The following is an 11,673-nucleotide window of genomic DNA, read 5'->3' as shown; positions in this document are numbered from 1 at the left end:
GAAAATAGTCATCACTGTGCTGTCTCTGTGAATTACATGTGGGGGGTATCGCTGTTCCGTAAATCTGAGCCTTCACAGTCTATTCATGTGATGTATTAGAGTTCATTGGCTCATATTTCATCACAGATTACACCCTCTCTTTTTTTCGGTGGGACCAATCTCACTGGTGATTGGGTTTTCTGTGATGTGCTGCAGAGCTTTAATGCTGAAAAAGAGATCTAATGCTCCAAGATCTAATGAAGGAAAAATCTCAGTATCCCTGCTTACCCCTGCCTGGATTCTTAATTAGCGATCTGTGTTTTGGTCCCATGTTTTCTTCATACAAAGCACTTTCTCACACAACTTTTCCGCTTCTCACCCTCTCATGATGTCTCTCATCACTGTTGCATGGCCGTTCAGGGGTGCATTAAAAAGATAGGTAGACCCTTTAAGTCCATTTAGATACGCGTATACCCAAGTTACAAGCTCGTTTGCTCCACCATATGCCCTGAACACAATCATCTGCTGTGTGTGTGTGTGTGTGTGTGTGTGTGTGCAGCTCATTGCTGGAGCAGAAGGAGGACTTACGGAAGAGGCTTTCCTACACGACACACAAGCTGGAGCTGCTGCAGAGTGAGTTTGACTCCACAAGGCAGTACCTGGAGACGGAGCTGCGCCGTGCACAGGAGGAACTGGACAAGTTTACTGATAAACTGCGCAGGTAGGCCGACCTGTACAACACAGTGGTGGAAGAAGTGCTCAGATCCTTTAATCAAGTAAAAGCACCAATACTTCAATTCATAACACAAAAAGTCCTGAATTTTAAAGTAGTAGCATTATAAAAGAGATTTAACATTATAAAAATAACATCTGACTCATAATGGACAAAAAAAGAATCAAAAAATCTATGCAGCAGAACTGGAGATGTCTTTTTTCTTACGCACATTATTCTTCCTTGTCAAAACCTGGTGCCTACATTACCCACAATGCAACAGCTAAGGTGGCTATTCAGGTGTGTTATGCTAGTAGCAGCTAATGTAGCCTCGAGCCACAACAGAATTTTGGTAAAGCTCACTTTCACACCTTCAGATTTCTTTCATTTTCAAACTTGTTGTGTTTAGTTGCAACCGACACTGACTCAAATGACATCACTTGAGGCAGTTTATCAGATTTTGCGCTGCTCCATCTGGAACCACAGAGGGTTTTATAAAACTTACTTCACATTTGCAGTCGTATCCCCCAGGACCTGTAAACAGACTTTGATGTGTTATTCTTCAAATAAAAGTACTGATGTATTATCAGTTAGAGCAAAATCAAATATACTCATTCTACAGAAATATTCACCCTGTGAATGTTATATTATTCGTTTTTATTATTCTGAGTGTATGTACGTGTAAGGAGTGTTTTACTGTTGTAGCTAATGGGGCTAGTTTCAAAACAATGGTTTAATATAGACAGTGGTTCTCAACCTGAGGATCAGGCCACTGGTGTATTTTATGAGCGTATCATATAATTTTGTCCCTCTGAAATGTAGAAGAGCAGATGTATAAAGGAGAATAAAATGGAAATACTCACATAAAGTGAATACCTCAAATTTGTATAGTACTTGACTAAATATATTTACTTTCCACTATCCAGGATGTATTGTACTAAAGAGAAGTCAGGGACAAAGGAAATGTCTACACACAAGATCAGATGTTTGAGGAACTGGGTTGTGAGAAGATTTTGGCCAAAATTCCTTGTTTTTCATTAAGATTTAAGTCGCTAAGAGAAACAAGAATACAGCAGGGAAACATGGACATCTAACAAAGATAGTTCAGTCACACATGTGCAACCAGTTTGACGTTTAAATTGATCCAGTGGGATGAGACCTTCAAGTTATAAATTCTTTGTTTTTCTCTCCATTTATATGGCACAAAGTGCTGCACTTTCAAAATGCAGTGTTTACCCATGGGTATCTAAAGTTAGCCAGTTTTGCGTTCGGGTCCAGTGAACAGCAGCTTTAAAATTGAGGAGAGATGTAGTAAACTGTGGAGGTTCAAGAGAAGAGACCCTTAGAGCCTAAATAAAAAGGACAGTACGTAGTTCTTCTCCTCCTGCTAATGAGGACCAGCTGACCTTTTCTCACAGATCTGATGAAATGCAAGGCACAATAATAAACTGCATCAAGCCGTGTATTGAGAGTGTATTGTGTGTCAGTACAGGACATCTCAACACAGACAGGATCTAAAGAAGAAACTAAGAGTCTCTATTTTCCTTATACTTAATACCAAATAATGATTCTTTCCCCAGAAAACTTACCTGTCGATGATAAAGAAATACAAAAACTTATATAATAAAATATTTCCAAAGTAAGAACCAAAGAGATAAGATGAAGACGAGATAAAATTAGATAAGATATTTTTATACAAAGTAATAGAAAAAATTAAAGGATAAATAATTAGAAGCATCTAAAAGAGCAATTAAATAATTAGATAAGGCTACTAATAATGTAGTACTGTGACAGTGACATAGTGTGTTAAGTAGCAGCAATGTATAGTATATAGTGTAAGAATATAATACCATCTACTATAACAGCGTACACCACAGTAACATATGATATAATTCAGTAATTATAAGTTTTTTCTGTAGTAACATAGAAAATTGACATATTACATGCATGTATTAAAGCAGTATAACATGTTAACATAATATAATATACAGGATACAATGATAGTATAATATAGCATGCATGACATAGAGTATAAAGTATAAGTTGTACTGGTTCACAGTATCCAAAATTTCACAAGAAAAAGGAAGATGTAGATGAAAGTGAGAACAATTAAACTTTATCTTGGGACGCCCACGTTGGGATCCACTGGCACAGAGAGTGAGCGATTTCTATCTGGAACTGTTGTTTTATCATATGTCTCTGCCATCTGGATCACAAATTACAGAATAAAACATTCACTAAATCATCATATCAGTAGAGTGAGACTTACAAGTGCTATAAACTGAAACCCGAGGCGTGCGATTCAGCTCTGACTTGTATACTGCTGAGCCTGCTGATATGCTTATTTCCAGTTTGGAGAGGTCTCTGGCTGCTACTACAAACTGCATCTGTGCGTACAAACTATTATCTGCAAGTGAGCAATGTCGTTTATTGTGTCGTTTAGAATACAAAGCAGCTACTCAGCACTGCAGAGGATCAACCAAGATCTGGAGGAGAAGATCCACAGAGATGTAAGTTTTTAAGCCTCTGTGTGTGTGAGTGTGTGTGTGCTTGTATCCAGTCATATAAATTCCAATGCTTGCGGTTAAGTACCTGTACACACAGAAGAAAGAAAAAGCACATAAGCAAGTCATGGGGTTTAGACATGGTACAGAACACTTGGAGAGCCAATTTGAATATGAATATGCCCTGCTGTTGGTACCACTGACGTTAATTATGGCTTATTACAATTGGCTGTCCTCCTTCCAATGGCAGAGTGATAGCAAACCCATTGTTCCTCAGTGCACCGCACCTCACTTCATTTGTCAGACACTGCTTTTGCCGGTGGAAAGATACAATTAACTAGCCTCTCTGAGAACACTGTATGACAATCAGGTGTCTCTGCTGTTGAATAGACAGCTGAAAACGCTCAGCGAATGGGTTTGTTACAGCGCAAGATAATAATCATCACGGCCCGCCGTCCTTGTCGTGATTACAATGCTACAGCAGTAAGACACTAGGTTAATAAGGAGCTGAAGGTCACTCGGCTTTAGTGGGAAGAAAAATTGTCATTTTCTAAAATAAAGACCAACAGTTTTCTTGTGAAGTGTCCTCATCAACTGTTATTGATTCATCTCACATATTTCCCTCCTCAAGGGTGAGAGAGGTGCTGAGTAAGTCTCTATGTAATCGTAGAGCTTGTTTACTCCAGAGGTGCCACAAACCCATCTGACCCCGTGGCCCTGCACCAACTATAGAGGATGTAATTACAAGACAGATAAACACAGTGATATACTTTGAGTGGGCTTCTACTCGCACTGCTACACTGCGCAAAGGAGGAAAAGTCTGAAGAGAAAAGACAAAACTTTTGCACACTTAAACTAACACAAGGCCACATTTTGTTATTGCAGCTGTCAAATAATAAAACCTCAAAAAAAGATTTTATGGCAGCAAAATGTCGCACAAAAAAGGCTAAATTCTCTTCCAAACATGTGCTTCATGAAGACGGACCTGGACTGTCCAGTAAACTGTCTTCATCAACACAAAAAGAGAAAATGTACTTCTGTGGAGTGCTTAGTTCACTGACGTCATGGTTTCTTTGTTACCCATAGTAACCAACAAAAAAAATAAATAAATCAGCTACGGCATCTCTTGCTGCCACTTAAACACCATCAATGTGTGAAGTTGCTTAATGTATCTTTAGTGTATCTATTTAGAGCCAGAATCTCATATGCAGTCTTCTGCAGACAATACATCCTGTTTATGTTGTACATATATCAGGAAACCAGTTTTCATAGAATAAAGCTGCTCTTTAAAAAGCCTAAAATCAATGAGAATTTAGTTAATTAGTTTATTATTTAAACTATATCTTAACTTTATTATTTAATATAAATTATTAAAGCATATAGACAAGTCATGGCAAATGTGCTCAGTGCTGTGTAGTACTCTAATTTAATTTGAATGTGTTTATTAACGTAGTCGAGCTTTCCATGCTGCTCATTTCCAAAACTGCTTTTTCTTGTCGTCAGTCTCAGCACCATGACGATGAGAAGCGAGCGCTGAGCCGAGAGATCATCGTTCTCAACAACCACCTGATGGAGGCGAAACTCACCATCGAGAAGCTGCGAGAAGACAATGTAAGAGCCTCTTTATATTTCCATCTCTAGAGAACAATACACATATATCAGCTCCACTTTCTTTATTGTCTGCTCAATTTGTCACTACAGTTAGCAACATTTTTCTTGTTTTCTCATCGCGGCCTTCCTGTCTGTTCTAACACTAGATAATAGAGAGAATAATAGGAATACTATCGTTACCTTAGGAACTTCTTTGGTCATGCTTTACTAAGGTTGTCACAGCAAAACTCATCAAACACCAGCATTCAGAGACACTTTTGCTCTTATTAACCTTCATAATGCTGCACAAAAGTGACATTTGCAGGGACCTGAACAGTGGAGATGATGAAAATACTCACCAACATGAATATTCATCCCTAAATGTTTTGTCTTCCAATTGTGGTCATGTTGTGGCTCCAAAGGACCTGTACAGGAAGGACTGCAACCTGGCTGCTCAGCTTCTCCAGTGCAACAAATCTCTTTACAGGGCCCAGCTCTCTGAGGTGAGCCCTACGCTTCTACATGTCATTCACTCTTGTAATCAAGCTCAATCTTTTGTTGTTGTTGTTGTTGAATGTAGTGCAGTTCTTTCTTTTTTTTTCTACGTTTCAAATGTTTTCACCAGTTTCATAAATTTTATTAAGATTTAAATCAAATCTACGGTGGCCCTGACAGCCGAATGCACTGCAATTTAGGAAAAAAAACATACAAACAGACAAAACACAAGCAATTAAGGAAAGATCTTCACCAATTTACCAATAGGAATAAAATACAAATACATTTTCATTCCTGTGGCACAAACGTCAACAGAAACTGTTTGCAGACACTAAAAAGAGATGCACACAAGTGAAGTCATGGAAGCTATCTGTAAGTCTGTGTTGGAAAATGAGCGAAAATGTAAGTTTTTTTTTTGTGTGTTACAACAAGCGTGTATCAGCTGTGTCCGGGCATGTGCATCATTTTTTAGTGTCTCTTAATTGTCGTCTGCACTACTTGCAGCTTTGCTGTATTTGGTTGTGTTTTCTGTATTTGGTTGTTTTCTCACTTTGCAGCAATTTTTCTAAATTCTGCATAACCGTTTGTCAAATTGTTGAAGGTGTTTCCTTAATTTGCAGTGTGTTGAGCTCTCGGGGGCTGACGTACAAATCCCTTAAAGTTTTACATTTGAATACATTTAAATTTTCACTTCACAAAGGTCACAAGCAGCCGAAGGTAACCTTTTTGCTGCAAACTATAATGTGATTGCTAAGTAAAAGGGAAAGATTTGGTAAATAGCTGTAATCTGTGGAGAAGAGAAGAAACGATGTGAGGCAGCACTAAGATGATATTTCAGCTCATGACACAAGATGGGCCAAAAAAAAAACTGAAGGTCATCTTGCCCTCTGTGAGGCAGAAGAGATAAGAGACGACGCGGTGGAGTGGTGACTGCTGTAGGTCACTGCAGGAGGGGCAGAGATTGGAGAATTAAAGCTGTTTTTTTGGGCTAAATAACCTTCACCTGAGAGTGAAAGTGAGGCAAGGTTTCAAAAAAGTTGGGAGTTAATAAAACGCAGCTTAACATGCTTCCTGCAAAAAAAGATACAGTCTAGACATACAGGCATTTACTTTATAAACAGTAGTTATGCTTTATAAGCCATGATTGCTTTACAGTATATTAAATATCTATGTATTATATTTCAAGTGTGGTTACCTCACGCTGAAAAATATAGATTAAATGTTGTTTATATTTACCCAAACTATTCAATTTATTAAATCTTTATAACATTATCGTGATGTGTTTTTTTTTCACAGAATAATAGCACATTGACAAAACACACTGGAGGCTAATTCAACAGTCACTCTTTTCAGGCGTAAACATTTGTGCTTCTCATTGAATATATCTTTTTCCTTCAAATGATGGTGCTGTGGCACGTGTCCATTTATTGTGTGTTAAACAGGAGGAATATTATTAAGAATTCACAACTGCCTTCTGCTTTCATTCTCATTAAATTCTTTTGGCATTGAACTGAAATTACATGTGGGCTCGGATATGAAAGGCAACAGTAGCACGAATCATGTGTTTGCACCCATCAGTGAGTCTAAAGTAAAGTCTTTCTCCTCCTGTCACTCAATATGCAGCTAAGTCAGAGTGTAATTATACAGCACCAGGTTTAGTAATCATGTAATTGTTTGACAGTGATTAAGCATGAAGCGCCACGGAAGACTACTTCAGGGAAAAATTGTGCACAAATGTGAGGGACAGCTGCCTGTTCAAGGAGTTAAAACTACAGTATGTGGCAAAATGTAAATGAAGAGCACACCGCAGCCTCATCGCGCTCCCCCGTCGCTGCTTGTGAAAAGAAATGCATGTGGGTATTGATGAGTGTTTTAATACTAGGCTTAGCTTGGCGCCACTTTCCGCTGCATCAGCCCTGGGCCTTGTGCCTCGCCCATGTGACAAGGGTGGATTTTAAAGCTGGCAAGTGTCCATGAGGTTAAAGAATGCCTCTGCACGTTTTGCTCATATGGCTAAATGGAAATATCAATGCAAACTGCATTTGGTTGCGTGAGGTTCATAAAATATCCCCCAGACATATGCAGCACGCACAAACAGGCAGTACACAGCACAGGATCTGTTACAGAGTTAAAATCTGCGGGCATATTGCCAAACATAATGGGGGTCAGAGGCTATACATGCACCGACTGTATGTCCATCAGTTTGCTGGTCCTGTGGGTGGGAGCTAATCGAAAGCATATTGATGAATGGCGCTGCAGCATTTTGAGAAGTGCAGTGGCTCTTCAGCGCCTACTGAAGTGCTTCAGTCGTTTGTTTTGCTGCAAAACAAGCACAGGGAGGGTATAAAATGGTTGGGCTCGGATTTCTAAACGCCACATAAAAGCTAATTGTGGTCTTGTTCAAAACAAGCCCAAATGAAAAATGTGTGGACAGTAATTAAGTGGCATTTAGTTTGGTCCAAGTTGTAATAAAACTGTTATGATAAAATGTCTTTTCATGTTCTCTGTGGTGTTTGTCTTTTCTCTATCTACAAAGTTATAATTAGCTTGCCTCTCATTGCCAATTAGGAACAACTGACTAGATTCCTGTTGATGATGTGCTGGCTTAATGCTTGTTGCTATGGAGAGGCACAGATAGTGGATGGAGCCTTTTTTTTATATTGAGAAAGGCTTGGAATAGAGAAATGTCTTTCTTTTCTTTTCCTCAGTTTCTCACCTTTAAGTTAGTCTCTTGTCTCTAAAAATGACACTCTTTTTTCTTTAAAATTTTAAGAGTCACACACATTATTCCAGTCAGATTAGGTAAATGCACAGGTGTATGTGGTTTTGATAACTCAGAAATCACCTACTGTACTTTGTGACACACTGACACATATTTAAGAAAAGTAAACTGTAGTATGAGATAGATATCTTTCTACAAAGATACATCCGTTGAGTATATATGCAGTGCATAGTTATTGATCAAATGTGATCAAATCTTTGGTTGTCAATCCAAAAACTTTGGTCTTAGATCACCGGTGGCTGATTTGGAGCTTTGGCAACTGAGTACAACCTGCGGCACAATACTGACAGCACTGACCTTTTAGGACCAGTTTCTCACAATAGACTGTTGCTACGACACATGTCTACAAACCAACCAGTCAGAATATGACATAAAATGACACAGAACAGTCCTGTCAATGTGACATTTTATGAACGGCATTCAAAAATAAGGTTTAGAGAGAAACAAAATAACTCAGAAACCAAACAGAAAAATATTTCTTTGCTTTAGGTTTTCTAAGGCAATTTACAGAACAAGAAATGGAACCAGAAAATGATGCTAAGGAAAATATAAATAAATATATATATCATAAATAATAAAAAAATATAAACAAATATACATACACATGATAATTAAAATTAATATTTTCTTTTGGACACATCAATATGCATTTTCTAGTTCTGTTTATCTTTGGTATTAACTGGAAAAAACAAAACAACAGAAATTGATCAGAAATTAATTAAAAGAGAGACATCTGTTAGACCACTTGCATATGTGAATCTGATATTTAGCCAGTAAAATGATTAAATTAATAAGATCCAGCAAGTGAGTAATGAAAAATATGTTTGTGGGACCTTCCAGACTCAAAATGTAAGCACCACGCAGACGGATGACGCAACCTAATGACATGTCTCTGCTTTCTACGATTCGCCACACATTCACTGCAGAATTTGACAGTCTGGCATATTGATTTCGTACAGTCTGACGCAGACTGCAACTTAAACTTTATTCGCCCTATCACTCAGTGTGACATACAATAAACTTGCATTTAACGATCGCACTTTATTGTAGACAAAGATAGTTGTGGGAGTCTTTTGTAGCGGAGTGTACAGGGTTCAAGAAACTGAATAGAAGAAGGTGCTTTTTTAAAGCCTGTAACAGTTGTAGTATGCCAAACCCTTCGCAAAAAAACATCAGCAGAGACAGTAGTGAGCTCTTGCTACAGTATTGCTCAATATGCTGGTACAGAAACACTCATATCATGTGTTTCCTTGCCCTTCTCTTTTCTTTGACATCTCTAGCTGCCTGCTGATTTTCAGGAGCGACTGACCATGCACATGGAGGACTCTCCTCTCTGTCACACCTACCCCGACACCATCCCAGCCTCTCTCATTGCCAAAGTGCTCGAGAAGCCGGACGAGGCATGCAGCAGCAGCCAGGCCTCCCGCTCTCCCAGCCCCCAAACCCAGGACCATGCCTTTATCTTGGAGCGCTTGGGACCAGGAGAGCGACTGGGGCTCCGTGCAGCCTACAAATCTGATCTGTACAGTAGCGACACGGCCCTGTACTGCCCTGACGACCGGCACCGTGAGCGGAGGCCCAGCATGGACCTCCACGGTGAGAGGAAGCTGCTATACGGGCCCCAAAACTCCACAGACAGCAACCCAGAGGATGGCTCGGTGGGGTTGAGGGCTGGCTTCTCCCAGGAGCACTTTCCTAAGTTCCCTGCCACACTGGGTGCGGGCTCCAGCTCCTACTCAAGCTTCAGCGGAGGGGGGTCTGAAGACAAAGGCAACGGCCCACCCAGCAGTGCAGCTTCCTCCCCGCGCCACCATTCCCTCTACATGGACTGGAGAGATGCAGGGGACTATGAGAGAAAGAGTGACTCATCCTGGGAGAGGGACAGTCCAAGAGGCTTTGCCAACGCTCATCCCTTCCAGCAGACGGAGCTGAGCCACCACCAGAACGGTAGCTCGCCTGTCTACAGCCGCACCATGTCCTCCTGTTTCAGTGAGCCCTACGAGCCGCTCCCTCCCTCTTCATCCCCAAGTGTTGCCTACGGAGACAGTCGCCGGGGCAGCACGTTAGCCCCCGAGGAGGAGGAACTGATTGGCCGATGGAGACAACTTAGTGTGGAGGACTTAAGTGCCCACACCTACCGCAGCCCAGGCCGGGCTTCACCTTACAGCTTCTCAGAGCAGCACTTCTCTGTCCGGCCGGCCAAGATCCGACTCGGGCCTCTCTACAGCAGCTTCCAGGAGGGGGCTGACTATTACCATCACGCAGCGGGTGTCATGGACCCAGTGTGGGTAGCCGGCAGCCCCAGTCCCGAATGCAGCCCAGGGCTGCGACAGGCTCATAGCCAAGCCCACCTGTACCGAGCCGAGGACAGCCAGGGGTCGGAGCACAGCCTCTACCACTCAGGGAGCTCCAAAGACAGGGAGGGCAATGTGGCATCTGGTGGCCAGAGCACAGATTATGTAGACCCCAGCCCCAACAGCTCCACCGAGTCTCTGAACCAGAGAACCCTGGAGATGGCTGCAGAACTGCAGCACTACCAAGTGGAAATGCACAGTATGCCTGCACAGGCGAGCCAGTCGCCGCCGCCGGCCCCACCCCCTCCTCCTCCATACAACCAAAAATTTGGCTCCCTGGGACTTTCCAGGAAGGACAGTCTGACCAAGGCCCAGCTTTACGGAACACTTCTGAACTGAAGGACTTCCCAATCAGGTTTATTCTTTGATAGGATCCTAGACGCAAGGCCCTGCTACAAGCAGCTACACTTTCTGTTAGCGAGATCATTTTGATAGATAATGGTTTGAATAAAAGTCAGGAGCCAAATAATTCAGTATCACGAACATGTAACTATTGCTGATTATTTAAAAGCTTTGGTCGTATGGCGGTGGGTGGAAACAGTTTACACCACAGTTGTCCTGAGAAAAGTATCATGTTGAAAGAGTTGGCTGCGGGGCGGTAGGAGGGGAGTGGAGCTCAAGTGGCCCCGTAAAAATTTGTATGAATGTGTATGTATTTAAATTACAAATGTATAAATATATACTTATAACTGAAAATTGAGTGATATATTTTGTATGTAGCTGTTAGCAAGAAATAAATCCACAATCAAACTAAATGCAAATCTTCTTGATAAACCTGGAACTTGTATATAAAATTAAAACCTGCCAATCCTATATTCGGAAAAACTAAAAAAATTTAAGTATTTTAATTGAGAACTGACGCCCGTATAAACTGCACATAGATTCGTTTCATTCATTATTTCTTGATCGGAATGGTGTTGGCCTTTGTGAGGGTTTAAATATTATTGTTGAACACAGGAAGACAACAAACACAAATTAATCACTTAATGAGAAACACAGGCTACATTTTCTTTTCCTTCTGTTGATTGAATTTGACAGTATCGGTGGGTGTGTTATATTGTTATTGATGGAACGTTTTGAGATCTGTCTTAGCAGTCAGTATTATTTTTTATTTTTGCTCTTCTATATCTCACAGAGAGAGGTTTTCCTGCCCCCATTCTACCTCAGATTTGGATGCCCACACCCCATCAAGCCACTGTAACCCTGTTTCTTTGACAACGATGCATGTTTATACATTTTGGTTGTTTTGTTTGCCTA

The 11,673-nt window shown here is 40.7% G+C and overlaps 1 protein-coding gene across 1 annotated transcript; it reads left to right on the top strand.

Moving 5' to 3' along the window:
- Positions 1 to 538: 538 nt before the first annotated feature.
- On the top strand, positions 539 to 11,673 carry si:dkey-174m14.3 (uncharacterized protein LOC563117 homolog; the record flags this gene model as incomplete). The annotated part of the gene is given in 5 exon segments (XM_035678268.1): positions 539 to 700; positions 3,135 to 3,201; positions 4,699 to 4,806; positions 5,208 to 5,288; positions 9,343 to 11,673. Coding segments are annotated over 5 exon segments (1,831 nt in total), but the record flags the coding sequence as incomplete, so codon positions are not given.

This window comes from Morone saxatilis, unplaced genomic scaffold, assembly GCF_004916995.1.
Source record: "Morone saxatilis isolate NCDOM2014 unplaced genomic scaffold, NCSU_SB_2.0 Contig7, whole genome shotgun sequence".
NCBI classification, from domain to species: domain Eukaryota; kingdom Metazoa; phylum Chordata; class Actinopteri; family Moronidae; genus Morone; species Morone saxatilis.
This window is presented reverse-complemented; position numbering and strand designations above follow the sequence as displayed.